The 23319-nt window shown below is 38.1% G+C and overlaps 6 protein-coding genes and 1 long non-coding RNA gene across 10 annotated transcripts; 4 read left to right on the forward strand and 3 right to left on the reverse strand.

Annotated features, from left to right (window-relative positions):
• The first annotated feature begins 769 nt into the window (after positions 1–769).
• Positions 770–2236, forward strand: LOC18993743 (universal stress protein PHOS32). The gene is made up of 2 exons (XM_024151953.1): positions 770–1572; positions 1932–2236. The coding sequence occupies exon 1, from the start codon at positions 855–857 to the stop codon at positions 1566–1568; it is 714 nt and encodes a 237-aa protein (XP_024007721.1). The 5' UTR covers positions 770–854; the 3' UTR covers positions 1569–1572; positions 1932–2236.
• A 289-nt stretch (positions 2237–2525) lies between these two features.
• LOC18993744 (G-type lectin S-receptor-like serine/threonine-protein kinase RKS1) lies at positions 2526–5963 on the forward strand. Of its 2 annotated transcripts, XM_024151944.1 has the most exons (7): positions 2526–4035; positions 4206–4325; positions 4424–4620; positions 4739–4949; positions 5039–5276; positions 5367–5511; positions 5592–5963. In XM_024151944.1, exons 1-7 carry the CDS (start codon positions 2526–2528, stop codon positions 5907–5909), a joined length of 2739 nt encoding a protein of 912 aa, XP_024007712.1. In that variant the 3' UTR covers positions 5910–5963. The 2 variants fall into 2 exon arrangements, with proteins under 2 accessions (XP_024007712.1, XP_024007713.1); XM_024151945.1 differs by lacking the exon at positions 5367–5511 and having other exon boundaries at positions 2760–4035; positions 5546–5648.
• Positions 5964–6385: 422 nt separating this feature from the next.
• LOC18993745 (G-type lectin S-receptor-like serine/threonine-protein kinase At1g11330) lies at positions 6386–9575 on the reverse strand. 2 transcript variants are annotated; one of them, XM_024151948.1, is made up of 7 exons: positions 8231–9575; positions 8035–8142; positions 7753–7949; positions 7453–7663; positions 7144–7381; positions 6911–7055; positions 6386–6834 (listed from the first exon to the last, which is right to left on the reverse strand). In XM_024151948.1, the coding sequence occupies exons 1-7, from the start codon at positions 9540–9542 to the stop codon at positions 6526–6528; spliced, it is 2520 nt and encodes an 839-aa protein (XP_024007716.1). In that variant the 5' UTR covers positions 9543–9575; the 3' UTR covers positions 6386–6525. The 2 variants fall into 2 exon arrangements, with proteins under 2 accessions (XP_024007716.1, XP_006417365.1); XM_006417302.2 differs by having other exon boundaries at positions 6415–6834; positions 7753–7946.
• Positions 9576–10330: 755 nt separating this feature from the next.
• Positions 10331–12432, forward strand: LOC112083872. The gene is made up of 3 exons (XR_002897954.1): positions 10331–10420; positions 11931–12058; positions 12235–12432. It is a non-coding gene; the product is annotated as an uncharacterized LOC112083872 (long non-coding RNA).
• Positions 10515–13878, reverse strand: LOC18993746 (G-type lectin S-receptor-like serine/threonine-protein kinase At1g11330). Its single transcript, XM_006417303.2, has 7 exons — positions 12397–13878; positions 12201–12308; positions 11920–12113; positions 11626–11836; positions 11295–11532; positions 11064–11208; positions 10515–10987 (listed from the first exon to the last, which is right to left on the reverse strand). Exons 1-7 carry the CDS (start codon positions 13736–13738, stop codon positions 10682–10684), a joined length of 2544 nt encoding a protein of 847 aa, XP_006417366.1. The 5' UTR covers positions 13739–13878; the 3' UTR covers positions 10515–10681.
• Positions 13879–15145: 1267 nt separating this feature from the next.
• LOC18993747 lies at positions 15146–17655 on the reverse strand. Of its 2 annotated transcripts, XM_024151950.1 has the most exons (5): positions 17299–17655; positions 16585–17052; positions 15628–16252; positions 15326–15357; positions 15146–15239 (listed from the first exon to the last, which is right to left on the reverse strand). In XM_024151950.1, exons 1-4 carry the CDS (start codon positions 17407–17409, stop codon positions 15329–15331), a joined length of 1233 nt encoding a protein of 410 aa, XP_024007718.1. In that variant the 5' UTR covers positions 17410–17655; the 3' UTR covers positions 15146–15239; positions 15326–15328. The 2 variants fall into 2 exon arrangements, with proteins under 2 accessions (XP_024007718.1, XP_006417367.1); XM_006417304.2 differs by lacking the exons at positions 15146–15239; positions 15326–15357 and having other exon boundaries at positions 15485–16252.
• Positions 17656–19723: 2068 nt separating this feature from the next.
• Positions 19724–23277, forward strand: LOC18993748 (MLO-like protein 2). The gene is made up of 13 exons (XM_006417305.2): positions 19724–20101; positions 20362–20419; positions 20535–20797; positions 20891–21007; positions 21106–21166; positions 21253–21416; positions 21682–21776; positions 21862–21952; positions 22047–22220; positions 22314–22349; positions 22440–22507; positions 22598–22658; positions 22743–23277. Exons 1-13 carry the CDS (start codon positions 19979–19981, stop codon positions 23151–23153), a joined length of 1722 nt encoding a protein of 573 aa, XP_006417368.1. The 5' UTR covers positions 19724–19978; the 3' UTR covers positions 23154–23277.
• The last annotated feature ends 42 nt before the right edge of the window (positions 23278–23319 follow it).

Consider the following 23319-nt stretch of genomic DNA (forward strand, 5'->3'; position numbering starts at 1 on the left):
TAACCAGTGACATGCTCTGTTTCATGAAGTTGTAAGGTTAGTGTTTAACTATGAAATTTCGTGATATGTCTTCTATATTGAATATTTTTTAGTCTCTAACTAATCTTTGATCTGTTGACCAATAAAACTAATCTTTGATCTTTTAAAATAAATAATCATGGAACCAAATAATCATACTCTCACTGTCTCACACATCAAAACAAAACATATTCTTACTGTCTGACCAAAACTTTGACAGTTTTATCATGAATATTATATATAGCATGTTAAATAACCATATTAATATGATTAACTGTTTACATAACATTTCTTAATATTAGAAAAATATTTTTTTAAAAATATAAGCAAAACATAAATAACAGATAAGGGAAACAAATAAAATAGAAAAATTTATGTTCCAAATATTTTAACTCATGTATTACACTCTGAATATTTAAGTCTCATATAAATAAAATATAGACGTTAAAAAAATAGAAAATTAAGCAAAATATAAGCAGAATATAAGAAAAATATAATGAAAGACCATCGCAGAGTCATTCTCTCGGGTTACATTGGTTAAAGTATTTTGGTTCAATAACTTCGGTTTAGTCACACGATTTTAATTGAACCCAATTGTTTTGACCCAATTCTCAGGTGTTTCCGTTCTTATTCAACCGATATATACTACCACCTCAATAGCCGTTAGATCTTAAACGCATTCAATCAAACGGTTCTGAACAATATCCAATTTTACAAAATGGAGAAGTACACCGTACAGAGTCTCTCTTCTCGCTTTTGTTCGTATCTATCTTTTCTCCACCGTCAAGCTCATTCCTTTATACGAAGAAACCACACTCTTCATCGCCGAGGAAAACATGACTTCACCGGGAAAATCTCCGAGATCAGACCGTAAATCCCCGACGGTCGTCACCGTGCAGCCGTCTTCCCCCAGATTCCCGATCGGCACACCGACAGCTGGAGCTCAACGTAAGATCGGGATCGCCGTCGATCTGAGCGACGAGAGTGCTTACGCAGTCCAGTGGGCTGTTCAGAACTATCTCCGATCAGGAGACGCCGTCGTTCTCCTCCACGTTCGGCCGACGAGCGTCCTCTACGGCGCCGATTGGGGAGCCATTGACCTGTCGCCGCAGTGGGACCCGGAGAACGAGGAGTCTCAGAAGAAGCTGGAGGACGATTTCGACATTTTCACTAACAAGAAGGCCAGCGACGTTGCTCAGCCTTTGGTCGAGGCGGATATACCGTTTAAGATCCATATCGTCAAGGATCACGACATGAAGGAGAGACTGTGTTTGGAAGTGGAGAGGTTAGGGCTAAGCACTTTGATAATGGGAAGCAGAGGATTTGGTGCTACAAAGAGGACTAGCAAAGGGAGGTTAGGGAGTGTCAGTGATTACTCTGTCCACCATTGTGCTTGTCCGGTGGTGGTTGTTAGATTTCCAGATGAAAAAGACGGAGAAGATGAGAAATCCGGCGAAAATGGTGCCGAGAATCTGGTAGACAGTGATAAACTTCATACCGTGCCTGAGGTTGCCGAGGAGGAGTATCATGATGCTTCTGATAAACAGTAGCGAGGTCAGTTTTTGATTTTCTTCTAACTGTTATGTTTGCATCTTTCAAAATCATTACTTTCGCTTTATCCTGTCAAGGGTTTTTATCACAGAGTTCAGTGTTTTAATTCAAGCATTTCTAATTAGTGTTGAACATTGGTGATTCGGTTAGTTGAAAGCTTGGATAGTGTTTTCATAGGTTTTGGAAAATGTCATGACTTTAGGTTTGTCAGAAGAAAAGAATTATAAACTCATTCCTTACCCCTTCAGATTGCATATCGAGTAGTTCGTCCATAGATATGTTAAGTTATTTCTTTACAAGCTAGACCAATCAATGATGTCTTATCTGTGAGGACTGATCTTGAGTCAGCTTCCCTGTTGCAGAAGGAGACTTCCCTAAGGAGATGTGGAAGGAAAAGAAAGTGTTCCTATGCCCTTGGTTTGTGTTCTTCATCGTCTGGTGTTTGGGGTTTGGGGTATTCTAGATCTTCGTTGTAAGTATGGTCTTTGTTTCTGGGTTTTGTTTTAAACTGTGTGGAAGTTGAGAGATGAATGGATTCGATGTCTTTGTTTGTGTCTTGAAAAAGCAGTTGAATAAGATTTCAATGTTTCACCGAACGATACGGTCTTGTACATCTCTGCGGTTGAATTCAGCTACAAAAAAAAAACGGCTTTGACGGTTCTAAATAGTTTCCATATCGTCTCTTACAATCCAGTAATGTTCAAAGGAAATTTGTTGGCTTCAATTCAATAATTTTCTGCAGAAAAGTCAAGGTTGTTGTGTATTTAATGAAACTATCAAAGTCAAAACTGATCTTATCCACTATCCAGGTTTCTTTCTGTATATGGTTAGCAAAACCAAAACAGAATACCATAATTTTAATTCTTTCTTTCAGATTTGAAACCTGTTTATTCACAGCTTGAGATTCATAAATATGCTTATTGATACAATGGTGTTATCCATTAGTGTAGGCCGTAATGATAATTGTTGGTGTTCTTTTAGTTCTGTGTCATGTTCACAGTCACATGAATCAGTTTCTTACATCCTTTGAGAAATTTTCGGAACTGGGCGTGACTAATCGATTTTTACAAAAGACAGAGATCTTTACAATTAATGTTGTTAGTTTAAGTGTGATCCACTTGGCTTTTAATACTAAACAGCATTTATACGTTTCATCACATCAACCGCTTGTTCATACACAAACACAGAAAATGAAGATCATCTTCGTCATCTTCTTCTTCTCCTTCGTCCAATCTTGTATCTCCAGTGATACACTCATGAGAAGACAGTCCTTGAGAGATGGTGATGTCATATTATCACAAGGGAAGAGATTTGCATTTGGATTCTTCAGCCTTGGGGATTCAAAGCTCCGATATGTTGGGATTTGGTATGCTCAAATCTCTGAGCAGACTATTGTATGGGTTGCAAACAGAAACCATCCTGTTAATGATACATCTGGTCTGATAAAGTTCAACAGAAGAGGGAATCTCTGTGTCTGTGCAACCGTTAGTGAAACAGAGCCTCTCTGGTCCACTAATGTTTCGGATAGTATCTTGGAACCAACTTTAGTTGCCAGACTCTCTGATTTAGGGAACCTTGTTCTTCTTGATTCACTCACAGGGAGAGCCTTTTGGCAGAGCTTTGATCATCCTACAGACACTTTCCTTCCATATATGAGACTGGGGTTCACAAGAAAAGACGGTTTGGATCGCTTTCTGACATCATGGAGATCTCCTGATGACCCTGGCTCCGGAAACCGTACATTTCGGATGGAACGTAGAGGTTTTCCGCAGCTGATTCTATACAGAGGTCAGATCTTGTGGTGGCGTACGGGGTCGTGGACAGGGCAGAGGTGGAGTGGTGTGCCTGAAATGATAAGAGGGTATATCTTCAACAACTCATTTGTGAATGATCAAGAAGAAGTATCATTCACTTACGGTGTCACGGATTCTTCTGTGATAACAAGATTGATAGTGAACGAGAGAGGAAACATACAACGGTTCACATGGATCGCGAGGGATAAGAGATGGAACGATTTCTGGTCAGTTCCTAAAGAGGAATGCGACTACTACGCACACTGTGGCGTTAACGGTCACTGTGATCCCACGAGCTCAACAACGTTTGAGTGTACATGCCTACCTGGTTTTGAGCCCAAGATTCCTCGGCATTGGTTCTTGAGGGACTATTCGGGAGGGTGTGTAAAGAAAAAGAGAGCTTCTCTATGCCGTGAGAAAGACGGGTTTGTGAAGTTAAAGCGTGCGAAGATTCCCCACACGTCAGATGCAAGTGTGGATATGAACATAACATTGAAGGAATGCAAACAGAGTTGCTTGAAAAACTGCTCTTGTGTTGCTTACGCAAGCGCTTACCAGGAGGGTGAAGGAGGAGCAACAGGGTGCTTGACATGGCACGGCGATATGTTGGATACGAGGACATACTTGAACTCTGGACAAGATTTCTACATACGTGTAGATGCTGAAGAGTTAGGTACATATATAAATTTATTCTTCAAGTTCCTATTGGTTTCTCGAACATCCCTCAGATGTTTTACCCTCCAACTTCTTGATAAAACGTTCTGTTTCATTGCAACAAAGAGAAACCATGTCAGTGTGGAGGATTTTGATCTACATAAGTATATATTTTCTTGCTTGTTTCAGCGCGGTGGAACAGAGATGGCTCATCAAAGAAGAGGAGAGTCGTGGTGATTCTCATTAGTCTGATTGCAGCCGCAGTGTTACTAACAGTCATTTTGTTCTGTTTCTTGAGGAAGCGGCGGGGTAAGTAAATCTCTCAAGATGTATCTTTCAAGCTCATATAGTCCATATGTTTCTTGTCTCGCTGAGAATTACCTATTTAAAAACATGCTTAACTGCAGAGTCGAATAGGTTTAGAAGATCTTCAACAACCTTATCCCTGGGTTCGTTTTATTTTGAAGACTCATTCAAATTTGAAGAGGACAAGGCGAGAAACTGGGAGTTACCTCTCTTTGAGCTTAACACGATCGCTGCAGCGACAAATAACTTCTCTTCTCGTAACAAGCTTGGAGCAGGTGGTTTTGGACCTGTTTATAAGGTAAGGAAGATGCAAAATTCACATATGCAAAGAATATATTTACACAAATATTTCTTCAATATTCCTCCAAAAGAGCAATCATAAAGTAGTAGGGAATGTTTCCTTTGTTTCTATTCAGGGCGTGTTACAGGATAGTATAGAGATAGCGGTGAAGAGGTTGTCGAGAAACTCAGGCCAAGGAATGGAGGAGTTCAAGAACGAGGTCAAGCTGTTATCAAAATTGCAGCATCGAAATCTAGTGAGGATCCTAGGATGTTGCGTTGAACTGGAAGAGAAGATGTTGATATATGAGTATTTACCAAACAAGAGCCTAGACTATTTCATATTCTGTACGTTAAGCATTTCTCATACATTTAGTCTATAATTTTTAACCCTCCCATTCAGAAAAATCATTCCTTTTTTCTTGCCATCCTCTTAGATGAAGAGAAGAGAGCGATACTGGATTGGCAAAAACGGATGAAGATAATCTGCGGCATCGCTCGTGGAATCTTGTATCTTCATCAAGATTCAAGACTGAGGATCATCCACAGAGACCTCAAAGCCAGCAATGTACTTCTTGACAACGACATGATCCCCAAGATCGCAGATTTTGGCATGGCCAGAATCTTTGGTGGCAACCAAATCGAAGGAAACACAAATCGTGTCGTCGGAACATAGTGAGTTAGCTTTCTCAATCCCCATAAAACTGTCTAAATTTTGTTTTTCTTGATAAAGAACTGTCTAGTTGTTTCAATCTCACTGCGCAGCGGATATATGTCACCTGAGTACGCAATGGAGGGCCATTTCTCTGTTAAATCTGATGTCTACAGCTTTGGAGTATTGATCTTAGAGATAATAACCGGATTGAAAAACAACGCTTTCCACGAAGAATATTCGACCCTGATCGGACATGTAACTAAAAACTCTGTTTTTCTTGCATAAACAGAGGAACAAGACAGAACATAAGCAAATGTTGTTTCTTCGTATTGTAGATTTGGGATCTATGGAACAAAGGTGAAGCAAAAGATCTCATAGACACACTAATGGACCAAGAGAAGATTTATGATGAAGGCGAAGTGATGAAGTGCATACACATTGGGTTGCTTTGCGTGCAAGAAAACGCTTCGGATAGACCAGACATGTCCTCTGTTATATTCATGTTAGGTCATAACGCCATTGATCTTCCATCTCCTAAGCATCCTGTGTTTACGGCGGGAAGAAAGAGAGGCAGGGGAAATAGTGCTTGGCTCAAGGGAAAAACTGGTGATTCTGTTAATGACATTACCCTCACTGATGTTCAAGGTCGTTAAAAAAATTCCATATGGTTGTTCTATAAACCTAATACTGAATAAATTTTTGACAAACTGATTTAGTACTAATTTCAGAAGAAAAAAAGTACTTAACTAATATATATGTTAAGAGTAATCTATAGAATGACTTTTACTTTATAGCTAGTTGTTACTCTGTTTTGGCATCTGTTGATTTTTTTTGGCTTCACTCGAATAATAGTCTGTAGAAAAAGTCAAAGTTGGTAGTCAATTATCAAATTCGATCTTATCCAGATCTGATTCAATATATAGCATACCAAAAAACAAAATCCATATGCATAGTTTAAATTCTTTCCCTCAGACAAAAGCTAGAGAGACTTCTCAAGAACATTGGATCGTTTTTTTTTTATTCTACTTCTCCTTCAGATTTCAGATTAGTTAACTCCATAAATCTGATTAGTTTCATAAGGTGTTTTAGCTGTTGTAATAATACAAAATTTCTAATCATGGAATCTGAATGTAACTTCTCTGAAAAAAACATCTCTTATTCTTTAGTCCAACCTTTGAACATAAGCCGAATGATACAAATTGTTAATCATAGGAGTCTCACAAAACATATATATGAATATATAAACGGACTGAGATTGGCTTTTTGAGCTTAACGTCCTGTGACAGCTGTGAGGCTCACATCATTGACAGATGCCTTTTGACTACTCTGGTCAGAAGATTCAGCATCAGAAACTCCTCTCTTTGCTATAAACGCAGGCTGCTTTGGCTCAGGGAGGTTCGTGTTCTCGGTAGTTAGCATCCCAATCACAGTTGAAACATTCGGTCTATCGCTTGCAACTTCTTGCACACATAACAGACCAGTCTGAACACATTTTGTTATCTCTTTCGCAAAACATTCACCAAAGACGATTGGATCTGCTAGAGAAGCAGCCTCACCTTCATTCCACAGCTTCCACGCCTGTACAAAACCAAAATATACAATAAGTTTATAAGCTTGACGGTAAGTTAAAAAACACTAATTAGCACATACTTACATAAGCTAAAAGATTCAGATTATTCTCTTCCTTGTGAGAGTTTCTTCTCCCACTTATGATCTCTAGCAATATAACCCCCAAGCTGAAAACGTCTGATTTCTTTGAAAATAAACCTTCCATTGCGTATTCCGGTGACATATAGCCGCTGCAAAAACAATAATGTCATTCACATTGGTTATAATCAAACCGAATTTGAAAATTGTTTGTTATGTATTTTGTGAATGGATACTTACTATGTTCCAACAACCCTTCTTGTGTTAGCTTCATCTTCATTCGCTCTGAAAACTCTTGCAAGCCCGAAATCAGATATCTTGGGATTTAGATTCTCATCTAACAAAATGTTGCTGGCTTTTAGATCTCTGTGTATGATCTTTAATCTTGAATCTCTGTGGAGGTATAGAAGACCTCTGCAAATTCCTTCCATTATGTTGAACCGAGTCTTCCAGTCAAGAATCTTTTGCTTAGATGGGTCTGAGAAAAGCTAACAAAGTCATTAGCTTCCTCTTCAATCATCCCGGTAAAAACAGAGGAGGGAAGTTTACCAAATAGATATGCATCCAAGCTTTTCTTTGGCATATATTCATAGACTAGCAACCTTTCTTCACCTTCTATGCAACAGCCAAGTAACTTTACCAGATTCCGATGTTGCAACTTTGAAATCACGACCACTTCGTTCATAAGTTCTTCTAATCCTTGCCCCGATGACCTTGAGAGCCTCTTCACTGCAATTTCTTGCCCTTCTTGTAACTTCCCCTGAACAAAAATATTACCAGACACTTAAGCAGTCTGAGATTATTTATACACATATCTCTTATTAGAAGGATTCTTGTTTAATGCTTTACCTTGTAGACAGGACCAAATCCGCCTTGTCCGAGCTTGTTTCTGAGAGAGAAGTTGTCGGTTGATGCAGCTAACACTTGAAAGTCAAAAAGCGGAAGCTCCTTGAGCTTGACTTGGTTAGAAGCAGACTCATTACCACTTGTAAGTGCTTCCATTCTCTTGAACAATAGCTCTGCACTTCTATCTTTCTCTAGTTCTGCTAAGGCAATGATCAATGAAGCAAACAAATCATGATTCAATAAACAATCTGAAGCTATCTTCAATGAGTAAAGAAGAGCTCTAACCTGGACGCCTTTTGAATTTCTGGCATGCTAAGAGAACGCAGACCGCAGCAACAAATGCAACGCCTACCACTGGTGCTGTGATAATAATTGCTCGCTTGCTATGTGATTCTACAAGATTTGGTGAGAAAACATAAGTCACTAATTCAAATTGAAAGGAAAAGAAAACAAGTGAGACTTAGTAGAAATTTTTACACACTGAGTTCAGAATGCGCAAGTCGAACGTAAAGATCAGTGCCACTTCCCAAGAATGATTGCATATCAACTAAGCTACCACTCCAGAGCATGCATCCGATTCCTCGATCATAAGCATAAGCCGTGCAAGAACAGTTATCTAAACAAACCTTAGGACAAGCTTGTTCATTAGCTAGCGACCGTTCCGCATTGACTGGTACTTTCATCTTCTGCAGTTTCAAAAACCCATCTCCTTTTCCTCCACGACCACCACCACCATTACTACTTACATTGCTCTGCCTCTCGCACCGCAATGGAGCTCTTCTCACACATCCATTAGTCCAATTCCTTGCATTCCACTCTGTGTTATTCCTCGGCACAAACCCTTTTACGCATTTACAAGGCGGATCTCCCCGAGTATGACAGCTCCCGTATGGACCACATCTACTGTACGCGTCACAAAATGTCGACGGAAACCTAGCACCGATTCTCCAAGCATTCATAGAAGTACTCCAATCTCTCTGATATATAACTCCATCAGGATCCAAGTTAAAGTGATACATGAAAGAATCATTAGCATAGGTCAATGTAACCGTTCCTTGGTTATCATTTAAAAGGTTAAACCCATCAATATTCAGAAGGGTATCCATTTCCGGTAAACCGATGAAAACCTGACCGTTCCAGGGACCGCTACGCCATTTTGGAACATTGTTCTTCCAGACTAGAAGCTCAGGAAACGGAAAAGAAACAAGACCAACTGTATAGCTCCCTGTTGAAGGATCTACATAGCTTCTCCAAGAAGTAAGCGTTAGATTCTCTCCGGTTCTAGGGTCGGTCCTAAGATTCATTCTTGGCAACATAGAATTATAAGGATGCTTGAAACTCTCCCATAGGATCTCACCTTTGTTTCTGTTGTCTTGTAACCTAAGATTCCCAGTATCCATTAGCTGAGCACAAGTATCGTTTGGAGCCACTGGTACTGTGACGTTCGTCGACCATACAAGGCGGTTTCGACCATCGGTAACCACAAGATTTCCGTCGTCGGAGATCGAAATAACACCAGAAGTGTCGTTGATGGGAGTGTCTTTGTTAGCAACCCAAACCACAGTTTGAATTGGAATCTTGTCGTACCAGATCCCAACATAACGTAACCGAGTAGTGGAATTTACAGGAGTGAAGAAACCGAACCTGAAAATGCCACTTTTGCATAGGAGCGTCTCTGAATCTTTGATCGGAGTCGAGAATGTGATTCTGTCTTCGCCGAAACAGAGCCTCAACGAGAATGCTGCAAGTACAAGAAGAACAAAACGACGACGTTTGCTCAGTAAAACCACCATAACTAGTTGAAAACGAATGGTTCCAGTTTTGCTTTGTTGTTTCTCTTTGTAAGATATTCCTCTAAGAGAGGTAAATTAATAAAGTCGTCGTCTTTGTCTCGATAAGAAGACTTAGAAAATGATGTACTTATTCTTTCAACGAAAATTTGTTCTGTGGTGGAGTGTTACATGAGTCCTAAGAAAAAGGGCATTTGACTTGGACAGAAGTAAGTCTACAGATTTTGTAGGTTTCTGAGTGGTGTAAGGTCATATCATTGATGATCAACTTGAGTTTTCTTTGTCGTTTATAAAGTCACATGCTAACTACTGTAGTGACTGTACTATGTTTAAGAATTTGTGTTTAATTCTCACATAAAAGTTAAAATGCCAGTACTCTGTCAAGTTGCAACCGCCACAATTTTAATCCTGTTTTTCAGTTTTCCCCCAGCTTCACCATTGTGTTTTTTTTTTTTTTTTTTTTTTTTGATTAAGGGTTTTCTTAAATTAAAAGAATTTGAAGTAGTACAAGGAAACACAAACAAACTAAGAACAACTGAACAACTATAGAGGGTATAGATGTCTGGGATTCTCTTTGTATTTGTGGTTTTGTTTAGCTACTAATTACTAAAATCATGGCGGCTAAAAACCAAAACAAAGTAGAGGAAACATATTGGCTTCAGAAGAATAATTTTCTGCAGAAAAGTCAAAGTTGTTGTGTATTTAATGAATCCATGAAAAGTCAAAGCTGATCTTATTGACTATCCAGGTTTGTTTCAATACATATAGCAAACCACAATAGTGTTTTAGATTCTGTTAAGACAAAACCTGCTGTGGCTTCTCAAGAACACGGGTCGTTTCTGTTTTTCTCCTCTTCTTTCAGGTTCAGTTTCTTCATCCAGGTTAGTTAATCCATCTAAGTGTAGCTCAAGTTTCACTACTAGAATCTATTGAACCTATCAACATAGCTCAGTTTTAATAATACCAGAATCAGTGAATAATACCAAATCTGTAATCGGTGAATCTGAACATAACTTCTCTCAAAAACATCTCTTATTCTTTAATTTAACCATTAAACCTCTACAGAATATCAAAACTTGTAAACATAGGAGTTTCTTAAAACGTATCTATATTATATAAACATATAGATTGGCTTTTTGAGCTTAACGTCCGGTTACAGCTGTGAGGCTCACATCGTTGATAGAGACCTTTTGACTGCTCTGGTCAGAAGATTCAGCCTCAGAAACTCCTCTCTTTGCTATAAACGGCTGCTTCGGCTCAGGGAGGTTCGTGTTCTCAGTAGTTAGCATCCAAATCACTGTTGAAACATTCGGTCTATCGTTTGCAACTTCTTGCACACATAACAGACCAATCTGAACACATTTCGTTATCTCTTTCTCAAAACGCTCATCAAAGACGACTCGATCTGCTAGAGAAGCAGCCTCACCTTCATTCCACAGCTTCCACACCTGTACAAAACCAAAATTTTCGGTAAGCTTAAAAGCTTGAACGTAAGTTACTAAACACTAATTAGCACATACTTACATAAGCTAAAAGGTTCAGATTATTCTCTTCCTTGTGAGAGTTTCTTCTCCCACTTATGATCTCTAGAAATATAACCCCCAAGCTGAAAACGTCTGATTTTTCTGAAAAGATACCTTCCATTGCATATTCCGGTGACATATAACCGCTGCAAAAAACAAAAATTTCATTCATATTGGTTATGATAAACCAACTTTCAAATGTTTGTTATGTATTTTGTGAGTGGATACTTACTACGTTCCAACAACCCTTCTTGTGTTAGCTTCATCTTCATTCGCTCTGAAAACTCTAGCAAGCCCAAAATCAGATATCTTGGGGTTTAGATTCTCATCTAACAAAATGTTGCTGGCTTTTAGATCTCTGTGTATGATCTTCAGTCTTGAATCTCTGTGAAGGTACAAAAGACCTCTGCAAATTCCTTCCATTATGTTGAGCCGAGTCTTCCAGTCTAGAATCTTTTGCTTCAATGGGTCTGAGAGAAGCTAACAAAATCTTTACCTTTCTCTTCCCCAACCAAATAGTTAAAAAAAAAAAACAGAGTGAAAAACAGAGGTGATAGGTTTACCAAATAGATATGCATCCAAGCTTTTCTTTGGCATATATTCATAGACTAGCAACCTTTCTTCACCTTCTATGCAACAGCCAAGTAACTTCACAAGATTCCGATGCTGCAACTTCGAAATCACAACCACTTCGTTCATAAGTTCCTCTAGTCCTTGCCCCGATGCCCGTGAGAGCCTCTTCACTGCAATTTCTTGCCCTTCTGGCAATTTTCCCTGCAGACAATATTACCAATCAATTAGTATGAGATTATATACACATATATATGTTTCATAAGGATTCTTCTTTGATGCTTTACCTTGTAAACAGGACCAAATCCGCCTTGCCCGAGCTTGTTTCTGAGAGAAAAGTTGTCGGTTGATGTAGCTAACACTTGAAACTCAAAGAGCGGGAGCTCCTTGAGCTTGACTTGGTTAGAAGCAGACTCATTACCACTTGTAAGTTCTTCCATTCTCTTAAACAATAGCTCTGCACTTCTATCTTTCTGTGGTTCTGCTAAGGAGATAAAGGAAACAAATTATGTTAAAAAGGAACAATCTGAAACTATCAATATCATCAATGAGTGAACAAAACTCTAACCTGGACGCTTTTTGAATTTCCTGCATGCTAAAAGAACGCAGACCGCAGCAACAAATGCAACGCCTACCACTGGTGCTGTGATCATTATAGCTCGCTTGCCATGTGTTTCTACAAGATTTGGTGAGAAAACATAAGTCAGTTAAGTAAAATTGAAAGGAGAGGAAAACAAGTGAGACTAGTAGAGGTTTTTACTCACGGAGTTCAGAATGCGCAAGTCGAATATTAAGATCAATGCCACTTCCCAAGAATGATTGCATATCAAGTAAGTTACCATTCCAAAGCATGCATCCGATTCCTCTATCATAAGCATAAGCCGTGCAAGAACAGTTATCTAAACAAACCTTAGGACAGTTTTGCTCATTAGCTAGAGACTGTTCCGCAGAGATTGGTACTTTCATCTTCTGCAGTTTCAGAAACCCATCTCTTTTTCCACCACCACCACCACCACCACCATTACTACTTACATTCCTCTGTCTTTCGCACTGCAATGGAGCTCTTCTCACACATCCATTACTCCAATTCCCTGCATTCCACTCTGTGTTATTCCTTGGCACAAACCCTTTTACGCATTTACAAGGCGGATCTTCCCGGGGATGGCAGCTCCCATATTGACCACATCTTGCATATGCATCACACGGTGTCGATGGAAACCTTACACCGATTCTCCAACCTCTCATAGAAGTACTCCAATCTCTCTGATATATAGCTCCATCAGGATCCAAGTTGAAGTGATACATGAAAGAACCATTGGTATAAGACATTGAAACCGTTCCTTGGTTATCACTATTAAGGTTAAACCCATCAAGAAACAGAAGGGAATCCATATCCGGTAAACCTATAAAAACCTGACCGTTCCAGGGACCGCTACGCCACTGTGGAACAGTGTTCTTCCATATTAGAAGCTCAGGAAACGTGTAAGGAGCAAGACCAGCTGTGTAGTTCCCTGTTGAAGGATCTTGATCGCTTCTCCAAGAAGTAAGCCTTAGGTTCTCTTTGGTTCTACCGTCAGTCCCAAGATTCATTCTTGGCAAGAAAGAATTGTAAGGATGCTTGAAACTCTCCCACAGAATCTCACCGTTGTTTCTGTTATCTTGTAACATAAGATTTCCAGTATCCATAAGGTGAACCCAAGTAGCATTTGAAGCCACTGTTACGTTGACGTTCGTGGACCATAGACGGCGGTTTCGACCATCGGTAACCACGAGATTTCCGTCGTCGGAGATGGAGATAACACCGGAAGTGTCGTTGATGGGAGTGTCTTTGTTAGCAACCCAAACCACAGTTTGAATTGGAATCTTGTCGTACCAGATCCCAGCATAACGTAACCGAGTAGTGGAATTTACAGGAGTGAAGAAACCGAACCTGAAAATACCACTTTTGCAGAGAAGGGTCTCTGAGTCGTTGATCGGAGTCGAGAACGTGATTCTGTCTTCGCCAGAACAGAGTCTCGGAGAGAAGCAAGAGAAGGCTGCAAGTAGAAGAAGAACAACAACAAAACGACGACTTGTGTTTACTGGAAACACCATAACTGGTTCCATTTTTTTGTGTACTATGTTGTTTCTCTATCGGAAGATTCTCATCCAAGAGACATAAAATAATAATAATATAGTAGTCTTCTTTGTCTCTGTGAGAAGACTTAGAAAATGTTTTGAGATTTGTTCTGTGGACCGACCGAGGAGGAGTAATAATGTTTGGTGGATTCATTGAATTACCCAATTAGTAATGAGAGTGGAATAAACCACCAATATTGACTTTTCTTAGAAATTTTGGGATGGAACGAAGAAAGTGGGAGGACTAGTTGCGTGAGTGCTATTTTTGATGGGGCCATTATTACTTTTAACCTTTTGAGTAGACTTGGACTTAGTTTCCTCGCAGATTACAGAAATATATAACAAATAAAATGAAACACGTGTTTTAACAATGTTTTTGACCTTTCAAGTGTGAGGATTTGGGTTGAACTGTTTATACCATGATATTCCATACCGGATTGGTTCGCAAATGGTTTTGTGGGTAGCTAATGGTTTTGGAATTTGTTGTTGGGTTACCAGTGATTTGGGCCTAGGGCTCACTGTGATGGACGAAATGCAGTTAAACGAGGTAACGAGATCTTTCCCGGAAAATGTGAAAGCTGAAAAGTTTTTGCTAGAGAGAATGAGACAAGAGAGAGGATAGGAGACTAGTCATGGGCCATCAAATCAGGAAAAGTGTGATTACAATATTACAGATAAGGTCATTTCATGAACAAATATTATGTGGAACACAAGATTCGATTTTTGGTCAAATGAAATGCAACGTGAAGTTAAATATTTGGTAAAGCTTTAAGTAAATCAAATTTTACTTGTACTATAGTAACAATGCGGATACTATTACTATATTTCACTAGATTGTAACACATTATAAATCACCACCTATCTACATAGAGAACTTGCTTTGGCCTCTGAGCTCCGAGAATTACACAATCATTTTCATGTTTATTGCGCGAGTAGCTAAATACAGAATATAGAACTAATTGATCGATCCACACAAATACTTTGGATCTTGTGAACAATGAATGTTTATCAACAGTTATAACTCGGAAGCCTATTTAAATCTGTTCAGCGATTCCTTAAATGTTGTTGTACAAGCTCCAGTTTCCTCTCTCCTACTTGCAATATCTTAGAAGAGTATCACAGATTATCAATGCAAGACTATGCCAATGTAGAAACCATAATTTTTCTTCTAGTTACCATTACCAATGAAATTCAAAACTAACACCTAAAACGACACTCTTATAAGGATAGCGGAAAAATTCGTATTCTCAGAAAGTCTAATTGGCTCAAACGTCGGTGGATATATAGAAAGGGTACATAAATTACCATTTTGCCATGGCGGTCTTCATAGGAAACTGTTGCATCAAAGGAGTCGTGAGTAGAGGGGCATTGACTTCGACAGAAGCAAGTCTATACGTTGGCGAGAATGTAAGGTCCTCATGGCTCTCAACATGATCATGAATTAATGATCAACTTGACTATTTTTGTCTTTTGTAAAGTCACATACTACCTATTATAATGACTGCTATGTTGTTAGGAAAGTTTGTTTAGTTCTTTCACGTAAACTTAAGAATGTAAGTTGCAATGGTGACATACTAATTATTGAAGTCTTCCCAAGCTTATGTCATCTGTTACCATGTAAAAAAAAATAAGAAAATTTGTGTACTATATCAATAAATAATGGAATAAACTAGTAAATGAAAACGGCAATTTAAAGAGAGACGATAGGCAATAATAAACAACAACTTGCATAAGACTATTAATTTCTCTAAAAAAATGGAATCAATGGTGGTACTATGACTGTACATGGAAATAGTAGCATTAAGATCACAGAGACCAGTGAGACTGAAGCATAGGACCTATGGTTCTTCCGTTACTATCTGTGAGATAAACAATACCTGGACTTAAGCTAAACCGATTGCCTATGTTGAATTTCAGATGAAATTCCACCTTAAACCGATCATGATTTCTTGAACCATCGACGACTCCCCCAACGCTCATGCCCCAGCCCACGTCATCCTCTGGTTTGTCTGTAATAGACATTGACCATTTTACTTGCTTCTCCCTTGAGTTCTGCATTTCAATCCATCCCCCGATTCTCGTACACTCGTCCACTAGAGAGTCTAACTTCAAAGCAATGGAACCAGACGACACATGATTCGTGCCTCTGCTCATCTCTAAAGGCGGTGTTGATGATTCAGGCTCCATGGCAATACGTCGCCTTAGGAAACTTACTGGAACTGTAATGGCTCCAGCAGAATGGAGGTTGTTAGATGGTGTCAAAATTTGATGACAGCCCAGAAGAGATAGTTTTACACCTCCTAGAATGTGACAGGTTACTTGTCCGAAAGTTCTGAAACAACGATTCGTCGCATTTAAACCCTGCTCAACTTCAAGGTTTTTGATGGATTGTGCCAGTGAAGCTGTGACGTTTGACTTTCTGACTGTTAACCCTATGGCACTACCATTATGTTGGTTTAAAAGAGGTGGTCCAAGTTCAGAAACTTCTGTAAGATTCATTCCCTGCAAGACGAAGATAGTTGTATTTGTAGCTTCATCAATAATGATAACTTATGAAAAATACGAGGAAGAAGAATTTAAAGTGCTATTGGCAACAGAGATAAAAGTGAGCATAAAGGAAACCATTGAAATAGCATGGCTTAAAGTTTCTAACTTTAAAACCGGTGAGGTTGCTCTGATAAAGTAACACATAGATCAATGTGAAAGTGAAAGAATATTGAGATCTCAATTATTTATCCTTTTGTGCTTAAGATGATCCAATCAATTTGAACGCAGAATGGAAAAGCAAAAACGCAACTGATACAGAAACAAAATTTGCAACAATTGGCAGATACCTGGTAAGAAGACACAATAGCAGCATCAATGTCTCTGAAATGGGCGCCAACGGGAATAGCGACTGCAGAGAACCAATCATTAATATCTGCCTTGTAGAAGACTTTGGCTAAAGAAAGCTGGTTCCCTGAAACATCACTGTGATTTCCTTCCCCTTTGTATCCAGCAACGAGCTCAGCCACAAGCCTATCTGTCTCCCTGAGGCTGGTTTCAAACATGAACCTAGAAAGCAAGCCAGGTCTCACTCCTTCTCTATCGAGTCCATTGAGACTCTCCTCGTCAGTGTTTCCCATTAGCAACATTGCTCCGAGGACATCAACCTCACCCTTCACATGGGTGCTAGTCTCTTGGAACGGACCTCCTTTTGATAGCTTATACGAGGAAACGATTCGCTCCACTTTCTCTTGTCTGTCTCTAAGTTTCATCAGATCCGAGAATGCTTCTCGTTGCAATCGCTTCAAGATTTCAATCTGACCAAAATTCCCAGCCAACCCAAATTTACTTAAGGTCAAAGATCACGTTTTTATGAATCACATTGCAGAAACATAGTTGAATTGTTTTGGTCCAGCAACAGTGCAGAAGCTCAAACTAAAGATTGGATAAAGAGAAACTGGATAAAGCTCAATTATATTTATTTTCTATGACCCATTACATAACATTTCAACTCAAGAGGCCGAATCCAAGAACAAGGAGTAAAGAGGGGTGGATGAAGATACCGGATTCTGGCGAGAAGGATTCTCATGGAAACCGAAGTGGCGGGAAACTGCGTCCTGGCTCGATTTCGCAAAGGCCTTCACTTTCTCCACCACAGAAGCAAATGGGTCCATTTTTCTCAGTAACTGATAGGAAAAGGTTGTTAATTTTGGGGAAAACTGGATGATAATCGCGCAATTGACGATTAATCGACACTAACCCAAAGAATATGCAAAGGAGAAGGATGCAACCGAAGAAAGCCGAGAAAGGTAAAAAGAGAGGTAGGTGGAGGGATAAATGTGCGTGACGATGATTTCTACCGGTGACTGAGATAAACAGAAAATGTTTAGGGTTTCTGAATTTGGATTTTGGGGGTTTGAGGATTTGATTTCAAAATTCTGGATTTTTAGAATGAATGAATGTTTGGCTATTCCATATCTTGGGTTGGTTCAATTCGGTTTTTACGAACTTTGATAATTTCCGGTTCGAATTTCGGGTTTAGTTGGATTGGTCCGTTGAACATTTGGTTCAGTTTGTTTTTTTTTCCCAGCTTTATAAAACGAAAATTTAAAGTTGGTCTGATGGTTTGTGTATTAAAATTAACAATATTATAATGTCTTTTCTTTTGTTTTCCATTGGTTATATAAAGTCTGAAGTGAAGAGAAGGATGTAACTGATATGTTTCGGTCTCGAGTAGCGATGGTTAATTAGAACGTCCATTATTAAGAAAAATAAAGTTGATATGTCTCGGTTATAAAGTTGATATGTCTCGGTTATAAAGAAAAAGAATGTATTTAATCAGGTTTCCTCGATCAAGTCATGCCTGGTGACTAACACGTCTTCACATTTTTTTTTTGTTGACCAAAGGTTACCATTTCCATTCGATCTTCTTGATCAAACATTACACCTCAACAACAATTGACCACATATACAAAATACGTTTTTTTCTTAATATTTATATACATTAAATGTTCATTGATTAAATTAGTATATTTCTAACTCTCTGTGACTAGTGATACAATTGCAAAGATTTCAAAAAGTTAATAAACAAATATTTTTTCTTTTTTTCGTATATATAATTGTTTACGCATAATTTTCCGACAGTTTGTGTAACTCTTATATCTGTTTTTAAAACGCTTAAAAAGCTCAACCATGCACTGTTATTCACAATAATCCACGCGCCATAGTTTTTTCATACATGCAATAAGAATTTAAGTATCAGAAACATAGGCAAATGACAGATCTCGTCTAATTTAACTTATAAACGAATATCGACGAAGAAGAAATTAAAAGCTGTAAGTTAATGTGTATCATGGATTCCTCAGTATTCTGTCAGCATGATCTGATTTTTATATTCAAATATATGTGTACATATATATATATATATATATATATATATGCCAACTTGCAGTCCATATTAGATGTTTCTTCTGCCAGTCTCATTATTTAATCACATGTCAATTAAGCACCACACTTGTTATTTTAAAGATATTACCGGAGATCTGAAAAATATCTCTCTATATATATATCCTTGTATACAGTTTGTGGGGGCATTAATTTAGACTAGGGTTATATACAATCAAGAATAAACATCGATGGGTAATGGAAAGTCAGCTAATTTCACGACATTTTCCCACTTAACAAAACCATTTTTTTTAATTGGTATTTTGTTAATCGACTCATAGAGTTTTGGGTTTAGGCTTACGTTTTTCCGTCGGGATATGAATATATTTCTCATAGAAAAATCGCACTAAATGATTAGATTACTCTTTGTTGTTGGAAAAAACTAACTCCCACCATTAGCCCAATATTAGTTGGTTAGTACTTATATATTATAGAGTGTCTAATAATTTATGATTTATTTCATCGAGTATCTTATTACTTAGATTAGTATATTAAATTTTGAAACCAATTGGGAATAGGTAAAAGAAAATATAAGCGTGCGAGCTTTCCAACAAGATCCCATTATGGTAATGTTATCATTATTTATATAAATAATAAGTAGCCATTTGAAATAGCTTTAACCAAAGTAGAAAGAATAAGATACCCAAACAAAAACAAAAACAAGATAAAACTAAACTAAACGATTAACGAATCAAATTTAAAGTTTTATTATTTTTCTTTTCATTTATAGCTAATTACAGTAAAAAAAGCAAACCGAGCTGAATTAAATGTTATATTCTAGAATATAAAAACAAATAGTAGAACCCAGAATGAAAAAATTAAAATTATTTGCCAGCCAAAATTCGAAAAGAGCTGAAGTGAAATGAAAACAAAAAACATGATTGACCCAGAAGGCCAAAGGAATCATAATAAATAGGAAAAAGTACCCAAAAGTAATAATAAGACACGGTGATAATTGAGAAGTCGTCACGTGATGAACAATTTAGAAAGTCAAAACATTGAAAGCTTCTAAAAAAGACGTCGCCTTTAGTTTACAGTCTCTCATTGGCGGTTCTTATCTTCATCTTCTCCTTCCTTCTTCCTTCTTTCGCCGTCTCATGGCTCCTCTATATTATGACTTAGCTTTGTTTTCAAAATCGTGTAGCTTAAAAAGAAAAACTTGAGAGTAAAAGAAGAACACGAAACGCTGTGTCTCTCCCTCTGTGTTTATTATATATATTAAAAGACCAGATTTCTGGAAAGGAAAGAGTCATTTGGGGATTTTTTGTTTTTTAAATTCTTTCTTAAAACTGAGCTCTGATGGCGGATCCAGTAAAAGAGCGCACTTTAGAGCAGACCTCTACGTGGGCAGTCGCTGTGGTTTGCTTCGTCTTACTATTCATTTCGATTGTACTTGAACATTCGATTCACAAAATTGGAACCGTAAGTCCCTTAGATTTCTCCTTGTTCCTCATCTTCTTCATTTTCCTGAAATTCTATGATTCCTCTGTTTCTTGCTCTTGCTCTGTTTCTTCTTTTGCTTTCATATTTTTTCTTTTTTTCTTGTTTAGATCTTCTTCTTGCTCATTTTATGTTGTGCTTATATATTTGAACCATGTTTTTCTTGTCCTGATTCTGCTCTTTTTAGATGGAGTTCTTCTTCTCTTATGCCTAAATTCTGCTCTTTCCTTTTAAATTGACAGTGGTTTAAACAGAAGCACAAGAAGGCTCTTTATGAAGCGCTTGAAAAGGTCAAAGCAGGTAAAATTGAAAGCACCAAACCCAAAAACAAAAAAACATCTTTTGCTACCTAACTTCATTCCTTAACAAGCTTATTAATTTAAAAACACAACTGATTTTTTTTGTTGCTATTCAGAGCTTATGCTGTTGGGATTCATATCACTACTCCTCACAATTGCACAAACACCAATCTCAAATATCTGCATCTCCGAGAGTGTTGCATCATCAATGCACCCTTGCAGCGCCGAGGAAGAAGCTAAAAAGTACGGCAAGAAAGACACCGGAAAAAAAGATGACGATGGTGAAAAATCGGGTCGAAGACTTCTCCTTGAGTTAGCTGAATCTTATATCCCTAGAAGAAGTTTAGCCACCAAAGGCTATGACAAATGCGCAGACAAGGTAGCTAATAAATCTCCCACACATATGTCCAAATATTTCTCCGATTTTTTAATCATCCTCTAATGTTGTTTTTGATTGATGGATATATCTCAGGGGAAAGTGGCTTTTGTCTCTGCTTATGGAATCCACCAGCTGCATATATTCATCTTCGTGCTCGCGGTTGTTCATGTTATTTACTGCATTGTTACTTATGCTCTCGGAAAGACTAAGGTAAGTAACTGTTCTTGTGAATTCTGCAGTGGCTAGAGAATCAAGAAAGATTGTTAGTGCAAAAAGATTTGATTTTTTAGTATTCTTGAGTTATGCAGATGAGGAGGTGGAAGCAGTGGGAGAATGAGACGAAGACAATAGAATATCAGTATTCTAACGGTATGTACTATTAAATCGAGTATTTGATAACAGATTTAAAAGACCGAAACAGGAAACTTACTGATAATGGCATTCTTGTTATGCAGACCCCGAGAGGTTTAGGTTTGCTAGGGACACATCTTTCGGGCGAAGACATCTCAGTTTCTGGAGCAAGACGAGTATTACGCTATGGATTGTGTGTTTTTTCAGACAGTTCTTTGGTTCTGTCACCAAAGTTGATTACTTAGCGTTGCGGCATGGTTTCATCACGGTATGGAATTTATGGTGATCTTTTTGCTTTGTTTTGTCTACTGGTTGTTATAACAGTTATATAATCAGACGTAGAAGATGAAGAGAATAAGCATGAAAGACAGAGAGAGAGAGCTAAAATAATGTTTTGTGTGTGTTTACTAAATGTGTACACTGTTTATATCTAGACAACCAATCCTCTAACCAGCATAACAAACTCAGTTATATTACTTTTAATACTTATCTCTGGAGAAAATGTATCTATAACTTACTCTTTTTTTTTTCAGGCGCATTTGGCTCCTGGGAGCGAAAGAAGTTTCGATTTCCGCAAGTATATTCAGAGATCATTAGAAGAAGACTTCAAAACCGTCGTTGAAATCAGGTTTGGATCTACTTAGTGACATTTTATAATCTCTGAAAAATCCAGTGTGGAAATGTTTGTCTTAATCTATGCTTACTTTATGCAGTCCGGTTATCTGGTTTGTCGCCGTTCTATTCCTCTTGACCAATACAAATGGGCTACGCTCTTACCTCTGGTTACCATTCATTCCACTAATTGTAAGCACAAAAAAAACTACTGAACCAATAAACATCTCTTCCATTTTGTCCATTTGCCGCCTTTTTTGTTTAACAGAATGAATGTAATCTGCAGGTGATTCTAATAGTTGGAACAAAGCTTCAAGTCATTATAACCAAATTGGGTCTAAGAATCCAAGAGAAAGGCGATGTTGTGAGAGGCGCACCAGTGGTTCAGCCTGGTGATGATCTCTTCTGGTTTGGTCGCCCACGGTTCATCCTTTTCCTAATCCATTTGGTTCTTTTCACGGTACGAATCATTTTCCTTTACTATCCTCTTTTGGATTTTTCTCCAAACTGTATAATAAACTCATGAAGTACCAAAAACCTTCACTTTTTGCAGAATGCATTTCAACTTGCCTTCTTTGCCTGGAGTACGGTAAGTGGTCATTAGATGTCACTTTCTTTCACAAACATAGCTGTTTTTGGAGCCGTACTAATTGTTATCATGTATTTTTGGTATCTGCAGTATGAATTTAATCTCAAGAATTGTTTCCATGAAAGCAATGCAGATGTGGTCATTAGAATAGTAGTTGGGTAAGCTTACATTAACTTAACTGTTGATTCTGAGAAAACCAGGGAAAAAGAATTAGACATTTATTTTTATTTTTCTATTCAATCTTGCAGAGCTGTTGTACAGATACTTTGCAGCTATGTGACTCTTCCACTCTATGCTCTTGTTACTCAGGTACTACACATAACTTTTGCAGTGAGCTCAATGACGGATCTTAGTTTTTCTTCTGACATTGTGTTTCATAAAAAAAATGTGTAGATGGGTACTACGATGAAGCCAACAGTATTTAAGGAAAGAGTAGCCACGGCGTTAAAGAATTGGCACCGCACAGCAAAGAAGCAGACAAAACACGGAAGACACTCTGAATCAACCACACCTTACTCTAGCCGTCCAACTACACCAACTCATGGCTCATCTCCAATCCATCTTCTTCACAATTTCAACAAACGAAGCGTTGAAAGTTTCCCGAATTCTCCTTCTCCTAGATACTCTGATCATCATGACGGCCACCAGTTTTGGGACCCTGAGTCTCAACGCCAAGAAGCTGAAACTTCCACACATCATTCTCTTTCGCAGGAAAGCTCGGAAAAGAAGCCTGTTCTTACATCTGTTGAACTTCCTCCTATACGGACTAGCAAAAGCTTAAAAGATTTTTCTTTTAAGAGATGATGATTCTTGAGTTTTTTACATAATTTGATTTCGTACAGTGGGAATTTGTTATATTTTTTAAAAAAGCACTTGTACATTACTACATGTATGAGACCTAAACCATAATAGATGATATATCCTCTGGCAACTCTTTAAAAGTTTCGCAAATTACACATACACTTCTGAT

This window comes from Eutrema salsugineum, unplaced genomic scaffold (genome assembly GCF_000478725.1).
Source record: "Eutrema salsugineum unplaced genomic scaffold, Eutsalg1_0 scaffold_5, whole genome shotgun sequence".
NCBI lineage: Eukaryota > Viridiplantae > Streptophyta > Magnoliopsida > Brassicales > Brassicaceae > Eutrema > Eutrema salsugineum.

What these genes read in the sequence shown, in the direction of transcription:
- LOC18993743 (XM_024151953.1), top strand. Translation starts at nt 855, where the DNA reads ATGACTTCACCGGGAAAATCTCCGAGATCAGACCGTAAATCCCCGACG.
- LOC18993748 (XM_006417305.2), top strand. Translation starts at nt 19,979, where the DNA reads ATGGCGGATCCAGTAAAAGAGCGCACTTTAGAGCAGACCTCTACGTGG. An exon ending in GTCATTAGAATAGTAGTTGG is followed by an intron (nt 22,508 to 22,597) that starts GTAAGCTTACAT and finishes TCAATCTTGCAG; the next exon opens with AGCTGTTGTACAGATACTTT. An exon ending in TCTATGCTCTTGTTACTCAG is followed by an intron (nt 22,659 to 22,742) that starts GTACTACACATA and finishes AAAAATGTGTAG; the next exon opens with ATGGGTACTACGATGAAGCC.
- LOC18993744 (XM_024151944.1), top strand. Translation starts at nt 2,526, where the DNA reads ATGATAATTGTTGGTGTTCTTTTAGTTCTGTGTCATGTTCACAGTCAC. An exon ending in GTTTTGGACCTGTTTATAAG is followed by an intron (nt 4,621 to 4,738) that starts GTAAGGAAGATG and finishes GTTTCTATTCAG; the next exon opens with GGCGTGTTACAGGATAGTAT. An exon ending in AATCGTGTCGTCGGAACATA is followed by an intron (nt 5,277 to 5,366) that starts GTGAGTTAGCTT and finishes CTCACTGCGCAG; the next exon opens with CGGATATATGTCACCTGAGT.
- LOC18993746 (XM_006417303.2), bottom strand. Translation starts at nt 13,738, where the DNA reads ATGGAACCAGTTATGGTGTTTCCAGTAAACACAAGTCGTCGTTTTGTT. An exon ending in ACTTGCGCATTCTGAACTCC is followed by an intron (nt 12,309 to 12,396) that starts GTGAGTAAAAAC and finishes CAAATCTTGTAG; the next exon opens with AAACACATGGCAAGCGAGCT. An exon ending in GAAATTCAAAAAGCGTCCAG is followed by an intron (nt 12,114 to 12,200) that starts GTTAGAGTTTTG and finishes TCTCCTTAGCAG; the next exon opens with AACCACAGAAAGATAGAAGT.
- LOC18993747 (XM_006417304.2), bottom strand. Translation starts at nt 17,409, where the DNA reads ATGGACCCATTTGCTTCTGTGGTGGAGAAAGTGAAGGCCTTTGCGAAA. An exon ending in ATCCTTCTCGCCAGAATCCG is followed by an intron (nt 17,053 to 17,298) that starts GTATCTTCATCC and finishes AATTTTGGTCAG; the next exon opens with ATTGAAATCTTGAAGCGATT. An exon ending in CTATTGTGTCTTCTTACCAG is followed by an intron (nt 16,253 to 16,584) that starts GTATCTGCCAAT and finishes TTCGTCTTGCAG; the next exon opens with GGAATGAATCTTACAGAAGT.
- LOC18993745 (XM_024151948.1), bottom strand. Translation starts at nt 9,542, where the DNA reads ATGGTGGTTTTACTGAGCAAACGTCGTCGTTTTGTTCTTCTTGTACTT. An exon ending in ACTTGCGCATTCTGAACTCA is followed by an intron (nt 8,143 to 8,230) that starts GTGTGTAAAAAT and finishes CAAATCTTGTAG; the next exon opens with AATCACATAGCAAGCGAGCA. An exon ending in GAAATTCAAAAGGCGTCCAG is followed by an intron (nt 7,950 to 8,034) that starts GTTAGAGCTCTT and finishes TCATTGCCTTAG; the next exon opens with CAGAACTAGAGAAAGATAGA.